The 23,804-nt window shown below is 34.3% G+C and overlaps 2 protein-coding genes across 2 annotated transcripts in view; both read left to right on the forward strand.

Moving 5' to 3' along the window:
* mei-9 (DNA repair endonuclease XPF mei-9) overlaps nt 1–4,658 on the forward strand; it is a 38,174-nt gene extending 33,516 nt beyond the window's left edge. The window contains exons 20-21 of the mRNA XM_067267568.1: nt 1,992–2,090; nt 3,842–4,658. Of these exons, the coding sequence (XP_067123669.1) occupies nt 1,992–2,090; nt 3,842–4,069 (327 nt within the window). The 3' untranslated portion in view covers nt 4,070–4,658. The remainder of the gene's footprint in view (nt 1–1,991; nt 2,091–3,841) is intronic.
* Nucleotides 4,659–14,566: 9,908 nt separating this feature from the next.
* Nucleotides 14,567–20,355, forward strand: LOC136972914 (BTB/POZ domain-containing protein 2-like). The gene is made up of 3 exons (XM_067267575.1): nt 14,567–14,599; nt 14,662–14,912; nt 19,216–20,355. The coding sequence occupies exons 1-3, from the start codon at nt 14,573–14,575 to the stop codon at nt 20,285–20,287; spliced, it is 1,350 nt and encodes a 449-aa protein (XP_067123676.1). The 5' UTR covers nt 14,567–14,572; the 3' UTR covers nt 20,288–20,355.
* The last annotated feature ends 3,449 nt before the right edge of the window (nt 20,356–23,804 follow it).

Consider the following 23,804-nt stretch of genomic DNA (forward strand, 5'->3'; position numbering starts at 1 on the left):
TTGATTATGAAGACTTTATTATCTAAAAAGGATATACATTTTGGGCTATGTGCCGTTCCTCAGTCCTTAGTTATACGTATCTGAAATGGTATATTTATTGGTGACAACTGGAGTAAAAAATTTAAAAAGGGAGGAAAACTGTAAAATATAAAGGTTAAAAATTGCTAAAAAAATTTAGTAAATGAACGCACAAAAATCCACTAAAATAAAAGGTGTACACTGTACGATATCTTTTAAATTTATGTAATTAAGGGTTATAATGTTACTAATATGTAATCCTTACTTTGTCTCATTCATTTGAAATTATGATTAAACTAATATTAATTAATGATTTTCTTATTGTGATTTTTTTTATTCATAGTAGTTCCTATCCTATAAATAATTCATTAATATTCAGCTTTAAATAGGATTTTATTTGTTATTTTTGCATTAATATGTATAAAATTTAATAAATTTTAATTTATTTTTACTTTACTGGATGTTATATATAATAGAGGAAAATTATTGCAATCGGTCAAAAAATGATGATCCGTAAGATTTTTACATTTTTGGACTTGGCACCTTGAAATGTCAAAGGCAAAAAACTTTAGGGTAATTTGTGTGTGGTGGTGGCACGATTTTGTTCATCCTATTTGAAGCTTAATAACTCCTGTGCTTTTTTTGTTGAAAATTCCTGAAATTTTGCAGGGAAGTTTATTAGGGGGATTGATGCTATTAAATTTTGGTGATTAAAGGTCGAGGGGGTGGGTAGATAGAGGGGATTGTGTGTATTCTCGGTAGGATCGGACTTAATGATGATTTTACTTCTTACTAGCATTTATAATTTTTTTATAAAACCCATCTCTACTCTCAAAATTAAGCTTTTTGCCTTTTCATGATATTATTAAAAACTTTTTATATTGTTAACTAAGATAACAGATGGTGCCACCAAATGTTGCCAGGAAAGTTAAGCAACTCGGATCTTTTCTTAAACTTTTGCTATATAACCTAATAAAGCAAGTTATAATCAGACTTATTATCAATTTAGAGTATAATTTTTATGTTTTTTATACATCTAAAGTTTAATAATGAAAATTATCAACACATTTTCTGCCATTTGCATTGCATAGAGCAGGGGTGGCCAACAAGTCGATCGCCAAGCCAATTTTGGTCGATCGCTAGCGATGTTTTGACTTAATGTATTATATTTGTAACCGAACGCAACTGTATGCATGCAGTTATGACTCGACACATAAGCAGTGAGTGCACTTCGTACTGAAACAGTGTATAAACATAATATGTATTTCACACTTCCCCCTCCCCACTTAGACTATGCCTATGACAACAAGTCGATCGCGACACATTTTTACGATAAAAAGTAGATCTTATGTGCACAAAAGTTGGCCACCCCTGGCATAGAGTATAGACACACCTATATTTTAGTAAAGATTATTTAGGAAAAGACAATACTTTTAAGAAGTCATAAAATTGAATTTATAACATACAGTTCAGAAAGATAATCATCATTAAGGTGGGTGTTTTTAATCATTTAAAGTAATTTTGACATGATATTAGCGAAGAGTAACAAATAATTAACAACGATGACATAGTTTGAAACCAAACAATTACCAGATTACGTCGAGCTATGATTATACATTAAAGCCAAATGATATTAGCCCGATTTAATCTGGTAATTGTTTGGCTTTAATATATAATCATAGATAACATACTTCCCAACAAAACATATGAAGTATAACTTTTGTTTTTTAACTGTTAAAACTTTATTAGAATGAATAAGATAAGTAATTTTGATTTAATTATTAACTTGTTTATTGCAATTACTAGTATTATTAAAGTATAAATGTTAAAATATTAATTCTTAATTTTTCTGAAGTGTGAAATTTACTAAATATATTAGATTCAAAGTTAGTCATTAATGAGTTAATTTTCCTTATTTCATGTTATTTCTCATAATTTGTAAAATATTCAATAGTCTAATTTTTACTTTTTAGTTTGGTAAAGAACAACCTCAAGTAGATCAAGTTGCAAAAGTTTCAGATAAATGCAACTCAACAGAATCCTCATCGGATAAATATAATACAGCAGCTCAGGTAATGTAAATACAAAATTATCGTCATCATCATTATTTAATTTTATGTTTAATTTTGTAATAATAATGAATGCCACATTCTGCCAGTAACAATATAACATGTAACCTCTGGTTGCAAGCTCGGCACAAATAGACTGTTTACGTAGGCATAATCAAATATAATACACAAAGAGCTTACACTAAAACACAGTTTATTAGACACCCAGGTACCGTACTACATGGATACTCCACAGACAGTATTAGAAAATGATACAAAAATACTATGAGAGCACCATAATCACATATAAAACTATTCATCACAATAGATATGACATCATTTTGATTGACAAATGCAATAAGATCACTTATATTATAGACATCTCCATCCTAAACATTCATGACATAAAAAATATTTACAGTGAAAAAAATCAACATGTTCCACTCATCCAAGAAATAAGGCAACCGTGGAGGATGGATAGGGTGTTTATTGTGCCTGTTGTCTTCTCTTCCACTTCTGTCATACACATACACTGCATGAAAGTCTAGAAATGTTAAACCCATAATAAAAACATACACGACACTATAGAAAGCCACAATATTGAACACATATCACATCGTTAGGAAGTTTCTAGACATGGACACATATACCAATAACACAGAAGATTAATGTTACAGTTGTTTGAGTTGCCTTGACTTTAGTCTGGCATAGCACTTGGCACCAGAATCGAGCTTTTTGCAACGTAACACTGTATTTTCGTGGAATGACTGGCATTGCGGTCTATCCGAGGAGACCATGAAATCAGGTATTTCTTTATGGTAAAAACCACATACAGATTTAAGTGAGGTTATAGATCCCTCTCTAGAGGGTGCATTAAAAACGAACGAGTTATGTCATGTAAAAATGAACATGTTTTCGTTCTAAAACTGTGAAACTGTCAGCATTACATCAAAAACTATGATTATATGTTTAATTTCTTCATTTTGTTTTCTTTCTAACGACGTAAAATACTCGTGGAATTCCAAAATTGCTTTTTTTAAATGTGTGTTTTATTGTTATTTGATTCAAAAATACAAAAATAAACATATTAAATTTAAGAAATTTGCTGTAAATTATCTCGACTTACTCAAATTTCATACAAAGTCAATGTTAATCAGTGTGTTATTTTTAAGGTTGGGGTAGATGGTCGGTATAGCCCACCATCAATAAGTCGTTAATTATTTTATTGTCTTGTAAATGAAAACCCTCTTCCTGATTTTAAGTAAATCAAATTACAATGTTACTAATTTATTGTACTCTGAAGAATGTTTTCTTTAACATTTAATTAATGATTAGTTTTTGTTAGATCTGATTAATTTTATATTTTAGTCGCAGTTTAACCGGCATGCTGGTAACCCCAGGATTTCCAGCATGCTGGTCTCCCCCTGTTTTTATGCAGGCCATTCCATGAAAATACAGTAATAATAATAAATTAAAAATTCAGTTATAAAACATAAGACTAGTGAAACCTCTAATTGGTTTTCTTTCCCAATATGTGTATAAAATCAAAGATCAAGATTTTCTAAAAAAAAAACACTGCTATTTTATTCTTTTCCTTTATAAACAGCAATGCATTTCGGATTAAATTTGTCTTAATCCCTCCTCAGGTTTCTGACACATTAGTCATGCAACTTGTTTTATATGTTTTATAACTGAATTTTTAATTAATTTTTATATCCATTCCATTAAAAATCTTTCTTTAATTGGTTTTATTAATAATATTATTATTATTGCAGGATTTCCTGTCACGTTTACCAGGTATCAATTCAAAGAACATTTATCTAATCATGAATAAAGTAAAAAATATTGCAGAATTAAATAATATGTCATTGGAACAATTAACCAAAATTTTGGATAACTCATCTAGTGCCAAGTTATTGTATCAGAGTATTCATAATCCAGCAAAAGGAAGTACTGGAAACTGTTTAAACAATAAGCGGCTTAGAAAAAAGCAAACGAAATAACAAATCAGAATGATAAAATTTGTACATGTAAGTATTTACCTATACAAAATTTTGTTGTTACACATATATATGAAAACAAGATTTTCATTCTGAAAATGACTTGTTCTATTAGTTATTTTAATAGCATTTTGCAATAATAATTATAATAATGTAAATAAATAATGACTAACCCGTTACAAAGCTATACATCCACAAGAGCCAAATTATCGGGCTAGAGTTGGCTATAATAAATAAATAATTAATAAGACAATTTGGCACTAGAGCTTGGCGTTAGGCGCCATCTCTTACTAAACTTAATAATCATAATTAAATTAAATAAATAATTTTAATAATTTGGAACTGGAGGAAAAGAAATCGGCCCGAAGCGGGACTCGAACCCGCAACTTCTGCTATCCGTGCAGACACGTTACCAGTTACGCTACCCGGACCTTCAGTCCGATCGCCTCCTCCAGTATATATAAGCTAACATGACGACCATCGACAGTCAATTATAATAATGTAATATCAAGTAATGAAAGAATAATTGTAAATATTTAATTTTTGTAAATACAGAAAATATTTTAAACATTAAAAAATTTCTATTAAAATATTTATTAATTTCTTTTCTGAAAAATAAATAAATAAAGATACATAGTGTGTCCACTTAAACATTCATCTACGGGCAAAAGATATCTTTCTGGCGCTGCACAAGTGTATGCATTCAGTGTACATTCATTCCACATTCATTCCAGAGCTAAAATAACTGATACTTAAATGTCTATCCGAGGGCAAAAAATTAATCCATTTAAAAATGCCGTGATAATGATAATGGGTTTAATAAAATCAAATAAATTATTCAATAAAAAAGGATGTGGGGCAATACAGCTACATCAGACTTAGCATCATCACAATGGCATACCACTTTATTCTCACACAGACATGTATTAGAGGCTCACAGAGCAATCATGTAAAAGCATCGGTGTATGATGCAGCATCATATGATATTAGCAAACCGAGAGACGCATAGGACAGATTTATGAAACAGAAATGCTACATGCCATGCTCGGTCATCTACATCTTTGTATTTCCACCGAAGTCAGTCGTTTCGAACGCATTCTCTAACAAAATCAAGCTCAATATTTTTGTATCAATTTCTGCAATGTTGTCTTAATCCTTTACAGTCGGAGATTATTTCCACATTTTGCTAAATCGTCTTAAATTGATTCACTTTATTTTAGCACCAAGGCATGCATGCATCATATACACACATCATGCAATACTGGAAAGATCTCATGCATCTGAACATGTTTAAGTGGGCACCCTATATATATGATCATGATATATGTGGGAGATAGGGTTAGAGCTCAAATTCATTCAAATTAAAAATCAGTTATCTCATAAAAATAACAAGATATCCCATTCAACTTTAAACTATACAAATAGTGACTACTATAAAAGAATAATATTATTACATTTCATGCCAACGTACAGTAATGAATGATTGACACATCAGTGTTGCAGCATTACAAACGGTGATTTGTAATGCCGCGATGTACTCGCATGCACATGTACTCGCAAGCACTTTCAACAGCTTACAACTGTCATCTTCAGGCGAAAATCGAATACTGTAATTTTCGAACAGTTAGCTTTTTAATGGACTATTTAAATTACGTGAAGCACGTGGATGGAATTACTTATACATATTAATATTGCAATAACTATTATAGGTGTAGAAACATGCTGTGATGACGTAATGACCCCAAAATATTTAAAATATAGATAATGGTGCCGTATTTGGCTGTGGTGTAACTGAGAAAGAAAATTTACAATTTAGATTGTTTAAATAATGACATCCATAGTTGCAGGATTTCTAATGTCGGTGCATTGCACAGTGTTAAAGTGGATTGTAAAGACTCTCCCATATGAATACCTCTCTTCGATCATCGCAACGTTTTAGCAATTTTGTATGTCCCCAGAGCAGAAGATAATCCTGATTTAGCACCCTTTTAGCTAATTCTGTTGTTGGTCTGTTGTTTCTAATATCTCCTTGGTGTTCGAGAATGCGGGAGTGTAGCATTCTGGTGGTTGCTGCTATGTAAATGATTTCTTCCCCTGATAATGTATGTTTTAATGGGATTTCGTAAATTCCCGATTTCTCATTCAACGTGAGAGAGTCTCTATCGTTGCACAATATACGTCTTAATGTTGGTTGAGGGACTATGGGCAACAAAAACCCTGTTTTCTAAATATACGTGTTATTTTTAGGGATGTATGGCCAAAAAACAGTATTGGAGGTTGTACTAAAGTGAGTTCTTCTTTGTTGCAGAGGAAAGATTTTGGAAATAATTTCTTCTTGACACGGTTAAGGAGATAATGAAATCTGGAAGTAGAATACCCAGCATTATGTACCGCCCTATTAATAAGGTGCAATTCTTTATCTATTAATGTTAGGGTGGATGGTAAGAGGAGCGCTCTCCGAATGAGAGAAGTAATAGCAGAATTTACAAAATTTGTAGGTTGGAAGGCAGTTGCAGGGATAACATGTGGTATGCTGTTGTTTTTGTGGTGCACTGAAAAAATTAGCTCAGGAGATCTACATATTTCAAGATCTAGAAAAGAGATTTTGGTATTTTGTTCCTCTTCCACAGTGAACCTGATGGTAGGATATATAGAAGCTAACATTTGAATAAAGTTGTCTAATTCCTCTGCAGAGCCATCCCATGCGAGTAATATGTCATCTACATATCGTAGATACATGACTGGATAGTGGATTGCTAATGGGGCATGGAAAATGCAATACTCTATATTCCTCATGATGAGCTCTGCTAAAATGGGTGACGGGGGAACCCATTGGCACACCTTGGGTTTGTTTGTATATGTTACCATTAAACCGAAAATAATTGTTTTCTGCGACGAGTAAGAGGGCCTCTCGCAAGTGTAACACATGTGATGTTGGGTAACCAGAGCTCAGTAGTAAGGCATTTATAAGCATGACGGCTTCAAAGTGTGGTACCGATGGATATAGGGAAATTACGTCTATTTTATACAACCGGTACGAACAACTGGGAAGGTTATTCAATTTAGTGACTATGAAAGCTTTGGCATCCAAAGCGGCTGTAGTTACCAAATCGGAGGGTGGGACTAACGTGTTTTGCTAGTGCAGCCTCTAGGAGGTATGTTGGGTGGGAGCGTTTGTTAACTAGGGGTCTTAAAGGCCATGCAGGTTTGTGAGTTTTTGCTTCGAAGAATAATCTTGGGCAAGCAACATTAGTTGGTGGATTGAGAGGTCCTGCTAATGAAGCTGTTACTCCTGGGAGAGCTATGACCTTTCGTGTTTTCCTTAGTATTTTAGTATTGATGTTGTCTGGTCCTTTTTTAGTATAACCGACTTGGATTGTTCAAGAAATTCATTGGCTCTTGATAAGAAATCCTGGTGTTTACATAGCACAAATCTTTTATCTTTATCAGCAACTAAAAGATTTAGATGATTACTTCCGAGGTATAATTTTACTGTCTGAGCCGTTTGTATGTTCGACTTGTTGGTTTTCGAACGTCGTTGTGATGCGATGCTTGATATTGTGGAAAGTTCCAATTTATGTTGTAACCCTGGACAGCGAGTGTTCTTTATAGCCACCATGGTGGGAGGAATTAGTTGTGAATAATCCAACCTTGGAACGGGTATATGTTTCGGCCCGCGTGATATTATTCGGTGAATATTTTCTGGCACCTTTGTATTTGCAAAATTGTAATATGGAATCTCTGTAGTTTTACTTCGTTTACGGCAGGATGTTTTTTGTAATCAAGAAAACTTGTTATTCAATTTCTTCCTGATTTCATATGCTTTTTTGTTAGCTAAAATTCTTATCTTATCCAGTTGTTGGTAGAGAGATTCTGGATTGCACTGCTTAGTGAAGAGGAGGTGGGCTACATACAAACTGTCTTCTTCTTCTGATATTGTTTTGCGTTTACTTTTAATTAGTCTTGATAAGAGGCTTCGTTCCATTGTTACGTAACAATGGAATTGTCAACAATAAAAGTGTTATGTAACAATGGAATTGTCAACAATGAAATTGTTAAGAGAAAGCGACGTGCAAGACGCAGATGCAGTTTTTTTCGTTTTTGCAGGAAATCGAACATATTTTTAGACCCATCTAAAAATTCTGTAATTAGTCTGGAAACAGGGGGGACCCAATTCTTGCATTCTGTGAAAATGGGTAAGGTTGACTGTAACATAATAATCTTAATTTTTGCTAAAACGGTTAGGAGTTGAAAGTTGAAATTTGGTACACAGTTAGGGTACCAAATTTAAGAATTCAAAGTGTTAAGTAACAATGGAAGTGTCAACAATGGAAGTGTCAAGTAACAATGGAGAACAAGAGAAAGCAACGTGCAAGATTTACGGGCTCTGGAAAAAAAAGAAAAAGAGTAATATGTTAGAACACATTCGATTTTCAAACTTAAACAGATTAGTTCGGTTTTTCTCGACCTTTCTTCTTTAGAACATTCGATGAAAATCGAATGATATAATCAGTACACGTGGTGAAAATCGAACAATATTAGAAGCATTCGATTTTCAAATTTGACCTTTCATTAGAAATACTTAGTTTGTTGATGAAATTACTCTTTTTCTTTTGTGACTATAACGTAATAATCTCAATCTTCGCTATCGTTACTTTTGCCCGAGCAACGCCGGGCCTACCTGCTACCTGGGTACCAAATTTAAGTTACACTTGCGAGAGTCCCTCTTACTCGTCACAGAAAACAATTATTTTCAGTTTAACGGTAACGTATACAAACAAACCCAAGGTGTGCCAATGGGTTCCCCCGTCACCCATTTTAGCAGAGCTCATCATGAAGAATATAGAGTATCGCATTTTCCATGCCCCATTAGCAATCCACTATCCAGTCATGTATCTACGATATGTAGATGACATATTACTCGCATGGGATGGCTCTGCAGAGGAATTAGACAACTTTATTCAAATGTTAGCTTCTATATATCCTACCATCAGGTTCACTGTGGAAGAGGAACAAAATACCAAAATCTCTTTTCTAGATCTTGAAATATGTAGATCTCCTGAGCTAATTTTTTCAGTGCACCACAAAAACAACAGCATACCACATGTTATCCCTGCAACTGCCTTCCAACCTACAAATTTTGTAAATTCTGCTATTACTTCTCTCATTCGGAGAGCGCTCCTCTTACCATCCACCCTAACATTAATAGATAAAGAATTGCACCTTATTAATAGGGCGGTACATAATGCTGGGTATTCTACTTCCAGATTTCATTATCTCCTTAACCGTGTCAAGAAGAAATTATTTCCAAAATCTTTCCTCTGCAACAAAGAAACTCACTTTAGTACAACCTCTGATACCGTTTTTTGGCCATATATCCCTAAAAATAACACGTATATTTAGAAAACAGGGTTTTGTGTTGCCCATAGTCCCTCAACCAACATTAAGACGTATATTGGGCAACGATAGAGACTCTCTCACGTTGAATGAGAAATCGGGAATTTACGAAATCCCATTAAAACATACATTATCAGAGGAAGAAATCATTTACATAGCAGCAACCACCAGAATGCTACACTCCCGCATTCTCGAACACCAAGAAGATATTAGAAACAACAGACCAACAACAGAATTAGTTAAAAAGGTGCTAAATCAGGATTATCTTCCGCTCTGGGGACATACAAAATTGCTAAAACGTTGCGATGATCGAAGAGAGGTATTCATATGGGAGAGTCTTTACATATCCACTTTAACACCGTGCAATGCACCGACATTAGAAATCCCGCAACTATGGATATCATTATTTAAACAATCTAAATTATAAATTTCCTTTCTCAGTTTCACCACAGCCAAATACGGCACCGTTATCTATATTTTAAATATTTTAGGGTCATTACGTCATCACAGCATGTTTGTACACCTATAATAGTTATTGCAATATTAATATGTATAAGGAATTCCATCCACGTGCTTCACGTAATTTAAATAGTCCGTTAAAAAGCTAACTGTTCGAAAATTACAGTATTCGATTTTCGCCTGAAGATGACAGTTGTAAGCTGTTGAAAGTACTTGCGAGTACATGTGAAGTATTACAAATCACCGATGTGTCAATCATTCAGTGACTACTAAAATAATAATTCGGGCTTATTCTATACAGATTAAATTAAGAGTTTTTTTTAAATAATTAACACGAAAAAAATAAAATGAAATTTTAAAAAAACAAAATTACTAGTAGTAATATGATAAAAGAAAAATTGCTATCTTCAAAAAATTCAATTATACTATATATATTATACAGTAACTTTCATTATGTAGAACTACAATAAAAACACTAAATATCATTCATTAAAATAAACTTACCGTATATGAATATATAATGTTACACATAATATACATAAAAGGTAACACTTGAAACTCTGTGAGCACGTGTATCAGTTCCTAACAAGTATTCTTCCCCAGTTTTTCGAGGAGAATTTTTGAACTTCCAGTAAAGATGACATTTGTAACAGCTAACACTTACGTATAAGCATAGCTTTTTCTACTGTTTCAAACGTTCTTTCTTATTATTTTTAATAATAAAAACTTTAGGCCCGGTAAAAACGGGTGGACATCGGCGGGTTCGGGCGGCAAGCGCGCAAGCGGCCGACCCAAAATTTTTTTGCCAAATCAGGAGTCGTGGCAGTGACCCCCCGCCAAGTAAAAAAAGTCACCGACTGACCGACTGATTCATCCAAAAATGTAATACATTAATTAATATGAGCAAAAGCATTTTAGAAATTCCTTGGATTCTCTCACTAGAAAGTTTTTTAAGGATTACAAGGGCATAAAACAATAGAGCAAACATAAGTTTAAAGAATTAGAACAGAATTTCTATTCGAAATTTTAACATCGACGAGCTAAACTTTAAATGAAACGAACAAACCGTAAGTTGACATTTAAAAAATAATAATTATGTAAATTTTGTGAAGTTAATTACGCGCTAATATTTTAAAATCAGTTATTTAAATCTTAATTGTTCGTATTCTCGATCGTATCGAAATCCTCTTAATATTTGTGATTTTTATTTCGTTCTTCAAATTTTAATATTAAAAATACTACCTATTAAAATATTTTGTTTTATTCTTCAAAAATTTACTTACAATTTTGTTATGATTTTCAATATATTTTTAATTTTTACTTCATTAAATTTTAATTTAAAAGCATATGTTCTATTTTCTAATAAATTAAATCTCTTTTAAATACTTGTGAAATGTTCGTTTCCATAATTTTAAGAGTTTTGATTAATTCGAATGCAAATTCTGTTTTATTGATACTTTCCCGTCTGTTATCAATAACAAATCTGATAACAGAAAGTTTCCGGTTGGTCTGTCAGCTTCTGCGAAGACCTTATTTCTGCTACATGATAACCTTTGTGAGCCACCCTAATCAAGGCCGGATTGACATAGGGACATTTGGGGCCGGTGCCCAAGGCCCCCACAAAACTATGTTTAAACATATATTTTTTTTTTTTTTTCCTATTACTGCAACAGCCTAGTATGTCCTAATCACGAGGGCCACAGGCAAAGAAAACCAAACCCGGGGAAAAAACCCATGAAACATCGGAAAATTTCGGGAAAAAATTTTACATAGGTATTTTTCAATTAAATTAAAATAATTAGTCTTACACAGTAAAATATATATATATATGTTTACAATAACCTTATTTTTAAATGAAATTTACAACTTCCTAGTTGAAATCTATTGAAAGTACAGTATTTTGTGTAAATTTTCTAAATCATCAAATTTGCCTACTCTTAAAGGGGGGCCCCACCGAATTTGTGTCCAGGGCCCCTGGATTGGTAAATCCGGCCCTGACCCTAATCCATCCTTCTGAAACTCCAGAGGAACATATCATTAAAAAGAAGGACTTCGACTGGACAGAATCTTGGACCTGTTCCCGGAATTTTCGAGTGTCGCTGTCCGCAAGGACGAAAGGATTGAAATTAGAGAACAGGCCACCCAGTGGCGTAGCGTAGTGGGGGCGGCCCGCCCCGGGTGGCACTTTTAGGGGCGGCAAAATTTCACAATAAATAATAATATCTTGTAAAAATTTGAACCATTTCATTTCATATTTTTGTCGCACCTACGATTCGGACCGATTGAAATGAGCACGGAATTTTTCATTACTTATTCTGTGACGAAACTGGGGAATCCCCTTTCTTTAAATTAATGTATAATAATGACATCTTGCTCATTGTAGCGACGTGTAAAAATTTCTGTAATAAATGTGATTATTATATTGTAAAACATATACATGACTTTTTTTATTTGTAACCTGTACAATACACAATAATGATTATTATTCTTGCAGAAAATTTCTTTAGAATTACAGTCAAACCTGTTTTTATGCGCTCTTTTTATGTGCGATTTTTATTTGTGCGATTTTTTTAATGCGAATTTTTAATTTGTGCGGTATAGTTGGCGACTAGTCTCGTGCGATTCGTCATGTCTTACGTTGACTTATTATAGCTAAATAAACTTATTATAGCATAAATACACTTATTATAGTAATATTATTGCATGAATATGCGAAAAATGAAATAATTTACTTTTTAAGTCAACAAAACACCAACTGGACAAAAATATGTAAAACAGACGATAGACCAGACGATGCAGTCAAGTGCTAACATCTGTTGTCAATAAATTCTATTTCGTACGGTTTTGAGTTATTTTCTATGTGAGACTGTTTTTATGCGGTCCCTGTTGACCGCATAAAAAAAATATTTTTTAATTGTGTTGCGAAAACTATTATTTACAGCCATTCGTGAAGTTTCGTGAGATTTTTTTATGCGTTTTTTTTAATGCGGTCCCTATCCCCCGCATAAAAACAGGTTTGACTGTACTGTATATTTTAGTCTTTTAAATTGAGATATCTAAATAAGGGGGCGGCGAAATTTTCCTCCGCCCCGGGCGGCTGACACCCACGCTACACCACTGAGGCCACCCCTCTTTGCGGCCTTCGATTGACTCCGAGGAACACCTTTTGTATCCAACTTTTGCTGAGGTGACCCGTACGAACGGTAAACCCAACAATACATCGCAAAAACCCCTAAATAAGAAAATCAACGCTGAAAGACCGGGAGTAACCACGCTTTGATTGTTTACCCGAAACAGAATTCAGAGGAAAAGATTGACACGGAAGAAATCATCAAACACGATATAGCAAACATCCATCCCAATAAGCTTAACTTAAAGTAAATGTGAAATCGATAAGACACGTTCGAGGAAGACACACTCTCTGTATAAGCAATGCTAAGGGAAAGTAAAACCCCCGTAACGCAATAGAGGCGCTACCAAATGTTAAGGACAGAATTAAATGTAAACTATCAGAGGGAAGACGCCTTCGCATGATTTTACTAAACGTCCCTAACACTGTCCAAGACGAAGAGATAACAGAAGTCATATTCGAACAGAGTACAAGCATGCGAGATGATTACGATATCGAGCATTTTCAGCGGGTATGGGTGTAAAGCGTTTGCGGTTAATACAAAATTTTTCTGCTAAATACATAATTTTGACGTGTAAAGTCGATCGTTACCGAATACTTATCAATTTTTAACTTGCCATCCCGTAAGAGGGCCTCTTCTTAGCAGGCCCATTATGGGTTCGGCAGGCCCACAATGGGAGCTACCGAGTGGTGAGGGACATATCCAAACGGACTACCCCTGGGGATTTTTCGAACCCGGGTCTCCAGAGCGGTAGGCTGCCACCTTGACCGCTCGGCCATCCGGCCTTTGGTACAGTATATGTCCGCTTAAGACGGGTTGTTGTCGTCGTCTTACGTGTTGTATAAGAAGTGAAAAAAACACTTTCGTAGTCCACTGTGTGAATAAATTCGATCGTAAAAGTTCGACTGTTCAAATTATAATTTAGACATTTTAAAAATATTATTCTCAAGTTATGATGTTGATTAACGTTTCAACATGACGGCCGGATGGCCGAGCGGTCAAGGTGGCAGCCTACCGCTCTGGGGGACCCGGGATCGAATCCGAACGGGTCGAATAATCCCAGGAATTTTTCGGGGGGTGGTCCGTTCGGATATGTCGGGCCCCGTCCCTCACCACCCGGTCGCCCCATTGTGGGCCTGGCCGAACCCATAATGGGCCTTCTAAAAGAGGCCCTCTTAGTGCCCACAGGGCGGAAAGAGTTATAAAAAAAAAAAAAAAAAAAAAAAAAAACGTTTCAACAATATCGACATAATAATAATTTTGATCGGCATTTTGGCATAAAGTGTTATTTGATGCTGCATGAAATTAAAGATAAATTTCTCTAATTGCAGAAATGATTCTTCAGTTAATTAAGAAGTAAATTTCGGCAAACCAAACAAAAGTTTTCGTAAAATTACAATTTTTTAAACTATTTCTTCATACAGAATTACTCTCTCTTATAAAGTTTTTGTTTCTTGATTTATTACTAAAAATTCAAATTAATATTTCCACGTTTGCATTTTAGAATATTCTCTTTAATATGGCGACAGGAGAGTCAACACAAGTGGTAAGTTTGTTTTCATATTTTCAATTTTTTATTGAAAATAATTGTGGAAATTAAATTTTTAGTTTAAAAAAGAAAATTGGCAAGAATGTCAGTCGTCAGTGCAATCGACTTTCTTGTATTTATATCACAGTAAAGTGCTTAGTGATGTCGTTTTTCTTATTGAAGACGAAGATAAAAGACAGAAGCAATTTTTTGCCCACAAATTTTTCTTATCGGCGAGAAGTGCCATTTTTCAGTCATTATTCTCCTGCAACAACGATGCAGAAATTCGTATTTCCGATATCTCATCGCAAGGATTTGAAACAATGCTGAGGTAAAATTTGATATCATGAATGAGAATTATTAAAAAATTCAGATATGCATTTATTTCCTTTCCTATCATTTATATCCAGCACTATTTTTGTTATTCTGATTATGAGGTAGTTCGTGAATGTTCAATGTTTCAATTTAAATTGGAAGTGTGCATCGAATAACGTTACAAGCGCCAAAATAGTCAAATTGAGATTTTAATAATAAACCGGCTGTAAGAAGAATGGAAAAACGTTACGTGAGCCAAGCTGCGAATTTTGCAGCATGGAGCATGCGAAGGACGACATAAAAGACCTGAGTGTTTTGGAAAATTGTTTCCGAGGCCAAAAGGTTGTCCGTAAATGACAAGGAGAGGGGTTGAGCTTCAGTGGACGTCTGTTTATTTCGTACAGTTAATGCATTTTTCTTGTATGTTTGTTTCTACTTATGGTGCCTATCAATCATAAAGTGATAAAGGTTTTAAGGGGTGTTGAGTTTTGTTGGACGTCCGAACAGGGGAGGAGAAGTAAAAATTTCAAGAAAAGTGCGGACGTAATTTATGGACAGACCGTAACGTAGACTCCATTTTTTATTCAAATGTCGCACCAATTACCCATAATTCATTCGAAAGCAGCATTCAACATATATGTTGAGTGCTGAGTATGTTGAGATCAACGCTTAGTCAGCGTTGAAAATTGGAATGTTCCGATATAAAAAAAACGGGGGTATACTATAGATTACTATCTATGGAATTTCGGGACTTTGAGTATATATCTGAACTGAGGGGACCGAGACGAGTTCAACGATACCTTACTTTCGGACCGGAGACGAAAAATAAGAAAGTTATCATACTTTTTTAATGTTTTCATACAGACGGCACCGTAGTTGCTAGTGCTGTCCTCTCGCGGTAAAGTCTGCAAACAAATTTTTAAAAACACGCTGAAAGGCGAGAAATTGCACGAACAGTCAAACGCCAGTTCCTTTTTTTTCCTTTTGTTTAAGCATCGCGATCGGCGATCGGCTCGTAGTACTAGCCGACCGCGAGCGATAGCGAGACTGGGGGGCCGTAGCCAGGGCCGGCCATCGGGGGGGTGCGGCGGATGCTACGCACCGGGGCCCCGCGATTGAGGGGGCCCCAACATTATCAAGAATGCAGTATTTTTAGTAATTTTTCTGAAGTAATTAATGTATTAGCAAGAACAAAATCACGCTTTAAATAAACATGCATTAATATATGTTCGTGTTTGTAAATTTTTTTATTTTAGAAAAACATTTGGACCCAAATAGTTTCTTGCACCCGGGCCCCTTTATCGAGAAGGCCGGCCCTGGCCGTAGCCCCCGAAATCGACTAGCGAGGATGTGCGAAAAAGACTTAACTCCAACTGTAGACGATCGGTGTGCTCGTGGATCAACATCTGCCACTGTTGAAGGTATATATGGCCGACTTGCCGGACTGCCTGTTAAACACGCGATAGGCTTAGCGGAGAGAGAGCGACGCGACTCCCGATCATCGCGCGATCGCCGAAAAAAGTATAACAACTTTCTTATTTTTTGCCTCCGGCCCAAAGTACGGTACCGTTGAACTCGTCTCGGTTCCCTCAGTTCGGATATATACTGAAAGTCCCGAAATTCCATAGCCAGTAATCTATAGTACACCCGTAATTGATTTTTTTTTTTTTTTTTTTGTAACTCTTTCCGCCCAGTGGGCACTAAGAGGGCCTCCTTATAGCAAGCCCATTATGGGTTCGGCCAGGCCCACAATGGGGCGGCCGGGTGGTGAGGGACGGGGACCGACATATCCTGACGGACCACCCCCCGAAAAATTCCTGGGGATTTTTCGACCCGTCCGGATTCGATCCCGGGTCCCCCAGGGCGGCAGGTTGCTAACCTTGACCGCTCGGCCATCCGGCCTCACCCGTAATTGATTACAATAGGTTAGGTTAGGTTAGAACGTGCGTCCCCACTGTTTCAGAGACGAGCCGCCATGTTCGCTACCACAAGGTAACATTAACCAAAAAAAAAAAAAAAAAAAAAACAGCGACAGTCAGGTTCATTTACTACTGAGTTGTTACTACTGCTACCTACTGTTTATGTAATAATTTATATACTGTATTTGGTAAAGCTATAGTTTCTTGCCAGTACGAAGTTTCTTCTTAATTTTTGTTTTAACAGACACATATTCGATAGGAATTTCCGAAACACACAGAATTATGACACTTGTGCAGTTTAGTGTGTACAGCAGTTTGAAAGGTTTTCAATAAAATTAGTCGATTCGAGACCAATTTGACTCGAACATTTCCAAAACACGTATAATTTCGTGGGAACGATTGATATAAAATATACTATAAACAAAAAATTGTAGGCATGCTTACCTAGTATGTACCGTTTGAAAACGGCCATTGCTCAAGCTTGTTTTCGTTGCAGGAGTGGCACATTGGACGGCGGATGCGTAAGAAGCGTGTCACGTGACATTTCTCGGCGCCATTCGATCACGTGACTACTCTCGTCTGGGCCACGCGTGTTCCTGATAACATTCTTCTCGCGGAAGAATCCGCTGAACTTTGAAGACTTCGTTAATTGCCTGGGCTAAGCCCAGGCTTCTGGGGTAACATTTTCACTTTCCTGTCCGATTTTTAAAAAAAATCCACGTTAGATTTTTATGATTTTGGTGTCAAAATGCTCAGTAGACCCTGGCGTGTGCATAAATTACTTTTTGGAAAATATAATTAACTCTGAGAAAGGATATATTCAAAAAACGAAAGTTTCGACTTTAGCCTCTTTCACTCTTAATAACAAAAAAGTATTTTGACATTTTTAGGTGCTGTTTCTTGGAATATAAAACCACACAGTTGCTTGATATTGTTCCAGAGTTTGGTGAATATCGGTTCAACTACGGAAAAGTTATGAGTGTTCTAAGAAAAAGTTATGAGATTTACATCCCTCATCCCCACCAGATGGCGCCACGTCACCTAGCTCTATGATTGCCTTTGCTGTAATTGCATGCGCCAGCCGGTACCACTTAAAGGAAATGACATTTCCTTTCGTCAACACGTGTCCACCAGTGGCCAAGTGGACTCCGTCTCTGCTCATAGCAGCAGAGAACAGACCCTAAACACTGGAGTTCAGTCGTGGGTTCGTCTCTCGCTTGGACGGGCTGGCAGATAGGAATTTTTCTGGGTTTCCTCCTTGCCGACGATGCCCGAATAGGGTCCAGCTTCCCATCAAAGTCCTCCCGGAAGGCATTTTATCCCTCCTCTCGCGTACGGCCGTCTTCTATAAGGCCAGCTCTTCGGTCACCTAGCGATCCACCACCCGTCTCTTGGAGTAAAAGCGAATAGCAATAAACTCCGTACGAACCCAGTACAAAAGAGAGTAAAGAGTTCGTCAACATGTCAGTAGTTACGCTCAACTCCCTCTCATCCCATCAGAAATTTTCAACTTTTATGTAGGTTTTTAGTGGTGTCAAGCAATTCATAGATGTTATGTTTCGGATGCGGTTCCCTCAGTGGAGACCGGACAAAATTTCAAACGCGGCTGCTTTTAATGAGTGACCCCAATTTATCCAAGAATTTTCCGCTTAAATGCCAGCTGATTTTCTTATTTATTTCTTATCTTTTAATGGTTCTAGTTTAGTTTACTTTAATTTCTTTATTACACTTTTACTTTTTATCTGTACTTTTCATCATATTTTTTTTTCTTTACTAAACAATAAATCACTTATAATCTTTCATTGCTGTTTTCACAGTTAATCCACTGAGCATCTTCTGATTTGGTTGCTAGTTACATTTTGTCATTCTTACCCATTTCAAGTTGTCAGAATCAGGATCTTGACTACCATCTTCTAATTCAAACTCACCATCTTCCTAATTATTCTTCAGTTGATAAGGTCTTACTTATGAACTTCATCTTGACTTACCTTGCTCGATATTTGATAATATTTATAATTTCCAAAAATGGTTCTACGAATCTTTGAATAAACGTGCTGTTTGACTCTAGACAATCTGAAGAAGTAGAATTTTACTTAAACTCCTTATCTGTCACTCTAAACTGTATTCCTCTATACAATGCATACTTAAATGTGTTTCCCATGCTTTTCAACATCCTGTTTATTTGAATCCTGAGGTTTACTCAAGAAAATATGATATTTTTGAAGCATAATGTTAAAGCTTAGCTTTTTTTATTTCTAATACATAAAAGTAAAGTAAATTTCTTTAAAATATAGTACTGTATTAAAAATATAATTCTTAGTTCTTTTTGAAGTTCCTAGAAAGATTCTGAAATTATTTGTTCTACAAATAAATTAGATTGAAATTATTTTTTCTTTGCAGATTTTTATACACAGATGGCATTAATCTGACAAGTGTTCAGCAAGCTATAGATGCTTTTCGTGCAGCTAAAAAATATGGATTACCATTTATGGAGAAACAATGTCAAGATTATATTAGTAGCAGGATAACTACCGAATCCGTCTGTCAAATTTACGAATTAATTTGCAAAACAGAAATGTCAAAAATTTTATATGAGTGCCTAGTTATAATCAGTGAGAATCCTACAAAAGTATTTAAATCAGCTGGCTTTATACATTGCCAATTATCAACGATACTTATGATTGTAAAAAGATCTAATATGGCTTTAACTTCAGAATATAATCTATTTACCGCCATTGTCAACTGGAGTAGAGAAGAATGCATAAGACAAAACTTGGATATAGAAAACAATCTTCGGAATATAATTAAACCTTTACTCCCTCACATTCGATTTTTAACCATGTATCCGTATGAATACGCAAAAATAATAGACGATACTAATCTATTTGACACAAGTGAAGCTTATGCCATACTTTTGAAAATTCTTATACCTAAAGCAACAATCAGTTTACCAAAATATTTAAACTGCAAACTGACTCCTAGAAACTTTTTGCGATATTTTACGTGTCGACCTTTCTTATCTAGGAACCGAGAACCGACAGAAACACTCAAAGAAAATGATGCGTTCGGCGTAACATTTCAAATATTAAAATCCGACATTTTTATATTGGGAATAACATTATCTGTACTTCAACAAAGTCGGTATATTCAGAAATCAGAATTAAGAACAATTATTCAAATTAAGCTTTCAAGTGCAAAGAAATCTGAAGAATATTTGACAGAAATGAAGTTGAATAAATATAGAGAACCTTTTCTGGCTTTTCCTTATCCTGTATTAATAAAAGAAGGGGAAACTGTGAACATTAAAGCTCAAATACAAAATGTCGATAAACTTGCACCCATGTCGATTTATCGATATCAAGAACTAGTTAGTAAATTTCGACAGAATGATGCCGAATTTATATTTGATTACGATAATATACTGGAAACTAGAGAAACCTATCAGATCAGTTCTTTACATTATTACATTTAAATAGACAATTAAATGCAAAATCAATAATCAGAAACTAATAAATAATTCTTATAAACAAATATTTTTATTTGCAATTATAATAATCTTTTAAATGCTCTTTAAATAAAGATTTTGTTTTAAAATTATAGTTTAAATCAAAAGTAATTTCACTTTTAGACATAAAATTAATGTTTCTTTTTAAGTTAAATGTTTAAGGATACACTGATGTAGTTTTTTTTTTTCTAATTTAACTGGTTTGATTAATTTGGCCAATTATTAATAATTTTGCAATAAACCAAAAAGATTACGTCTTCAATGATACTCGATAATATCCTAATGCTAAAGTATTTCATCAGATTAATAGATTGAATGAAGCAAAAAGACACATGAATTTAAAACAGTTACAAAATTTAATCGAAAATAAAATAATGTGTTGTAAACAAGACTAAACACTGAATTCAAGTTACTGTAAATTTGTTAAATGTCAGATTAAAAATATAATTATTACTTTTGACATTGCTTGAGTGAATAGCTATATATTACATTTAGGCCTATTACTTGGAATTGAACACTTATTACATGGAATATCTCTGTATGAAATTAAACAATGAGCACAAAACATGAATGAAATGATTCTTTATTTCATAATTGATGCAGTTGACCAAGGTATGTTTTATATTACATGATATTCAAATGTAACTGTGTAATCATGAGGTATTAAACAGAGTAAGTGTTCAGTCCTGAGTAAATTATCCTTTCTACTTTGAAAAAAGATAGTCTACTACCACCATTTTGTTCATTTTGTACTCAAACACAAAATAACATTCAATATAATGAATAAATTTTTATATAAACTTATAATTAAATTAATCTTAAGTTGATAATCAATTCAATACATTCTTTATACTTTGTTTTGTTTGTATTATATTTATCATTAAAGTTTTTATTTAGACCACAAACTTTGACATCATAGTTCAAATTATTATGAAGAAATGCTAAATTGTATACTTTTTTTGTCTTGTTCATATGTTGCTGATTAAGTTTTAGACTTATCACAATCATTTATAATAACAATCTTATGAATCATCTTAAGTGTCAGAATATGTATGAAACATTCTTTTTCTGAGTGATGAAAAATCATTTTCTTTTGTTTGCATCTGTGCGATCTGGCAGGTACTGTACAATAAACGTTAACATGGAAAAATAAACTTTTCCCAATTTACAGTCTTTCCGTCTTCTCACAGGGCTGATAAAGAACGTGTAAACAGTTAATCATTCAAAATTTTCAACATTACCCAATTGTTGATGTGTGAGAAAGTCGATTGTTAAACAATTCAGCGACAAAAAGAGAACAAGTCCAATTCTCACGGCCCTAGTCGGCCCAGTGATGACACATTGAAGGTGTCATTACTACAAAACATAAGGTCATGATACCAAATTCCCATACCTGAGAGGGATATAATGGCTGTGCACTTGATTGTCGGCAGACATACTCAGAAGAAGACAACATAGGTAGTCACAAATCATCCCACCATAATCGAGGCGGACTTCACCATAGAACAGGTGACCACTAGCTCGCACCATACTCCAGCCCCTACGGAATATCTTTAACTTTGTGAATTGTGCAAGTGTTGTCCTAGCCTCTCCGGATAATTTACCATCTAGACTACTGTAACAAAGTATGATAATAATTAACCAATTTATGTATGCTCTCTGTCTCGGTCTGTTAGTCCAACAGACCGAGTTGGACACACAATAGATTAGAATCTAGTATTAAGTTTGTAATCCTTCTATTTTCTATATTAAATTTTCTTATCAGAAAAACCAGACACCCTATCGATGGACTCATTGCGCCTCCCCACTCGACTGTTGATAAGCCCTCCTATTTCATTTTAACACCATAACTGCCATCCAGTAACACTTGAGCGACCTTTACTAGCCTGACGCTGATCAAAGGGGTCTATAAGAGCATTACTCTCTAACCGCTGGCTTCTCATACATCTTTTCCCATTAAAATTAATAATGTTGCATAAAGACCTCTAAGAAATTGCAATACTGTCATTTTTCAGTTTTAAAATATAACAGAATGACAAACCAAATTTGGAAAGCATATAACTTTAGTTTCTGCTATCACAATTCAAAGTTTTCAAGTGAAATTTCTTTGGCATTTTTGACTAAAAGAATTAGATATTTTAATGAGTGAATGTACAGTGATCCCTTAGCAACAAAACACAAACCTCTACAGAACACCTTGTCCCATTTGAAATAATACTTTAATTCAAACTGAGTAAAATAGTTTACTCTTTTATATGTTAAGAACTGAAATATAATCAATGAAAAATGTGTACCACAAAGTCTTTAATTTAAACCATTATGCTTAATAATGTTATAATTTTTATTAGTATCTATGTATCAAAGGTTAATGTTACCTTAGGTAGCCAAGATGGTGGCTCGTCTCCATTTCCAGCAAGGAAACAGTGGGACGCACGTTCTAACCTATTCTAATAAATTACCATAATTATTAGCAACCAAATTATTAGAATAGGTTAGGTTAGAACGTGCGTCCCACTGTTTCCTTGCTGGAATTAGAGACGAGCCGCCATCTTGGCTACCTAAGGTAACATTAACCGTATTGAATAATAAAATATATCAATGCCATTCTTCAATATTAAAGTGAATTAAAACACAGTAATTTATATAGATTAAATAAGAATTATATTTTCATTTAATTTTTGATGTTCAGATATTGTTATATTGGATAAAACTAACACGAAAAAAATATCAAACAAATGTAATCCTTTTGATTTATTGATATATTAATGCTTCAATCATACTTTTGCCATATTTAAAAAAACAATAACAGAATAACAAGTACAAATTAAATTTAAAAAAAAGCATTCATAAATATCAATAAATTAATTTTAAAAAAAATCAAGGAAAACATGCATATTAATTATTTTTATAAATGGATACTCCTTAGCATCAATCTTTATTATTTCTAATAGTTAATATTAACTGAGGTTGACATTAATGAGTATCATGCAATTTCAGCCCAAAAGAAACACAGATATAAATGGTAAAATGTTACTACTGTATATCATTGTAAGACTGCATAATATAAACACCCAAACCCAATAGTTGTATATTGAAGCGATAGAATTGCCGAATTACACTGGACTGTAATACTACTACAGGTATTATTATTACTTAAATGCTAAGTAATTTGGCACTAGAGGCAAGCATTAGAAAACATCTCTTGCTAAATTGTAAGACTGCAATTTCTGTTTTCAGATATATTTTTTATTCAAATAATCATGAACAAATGTTGAAGTAATCATCAACTACAAGAAAGATTCTTGGCCGTAAGACATTTAAACATCTGTTACTAAGAATTGACATATTTTCTTAAGTGCACTTTTGTAAATGTATTTTAAATTACAGATTGAGTGCATAAAGTTGTACATGTCAGATACAATACACTGAATTAAAAATTTTTCGTTTTGCTAGTTGTTGGTGTCAGATTTAGTTAAAACATTGC

The sequence above is a fragment of the Centruroides vittatus genome, unplaced genomic scaffold (genome assembly GCF_030686945.1).
Source record: "Centruroides vittatus isolate TY-2023 unplaced genomic scaffold, ASM3068694v2 contig_3060, whole genome shotgun sequence".
NCBI lineage: Eukaryota > Metazoa > Arthropoda > Arachnida > Scorpiones > Buthidae > Centruroides > Centruroides vittatus.

What these genes read in the sequence shown, in the direction of transcription:
- LOC136972914 (XM_067267575.1), top strand. Translation starts at nt 14,573, where the DNA reads ATGGCGACAGGAGAGTCAACACAAGTG. An exon ending in CAGGAGAGTCAACACAAGTG is followed by an intron (nt 14,600 to 14,661) that starts GTAAGTTTGTTT and finishes TTAAATTTTTAG; the next exon opens with TTTAAAAAAGAAAATTGGCA. An exon ending in GGATTTGAAACAATGCTGAG is followed by an intron (nt 14,913 to 19,215) that starts GTAAAATTTGAT and finishes TTTTCTTTGCAG; the next exon opens with ATTTTTATACACAGATGGCA.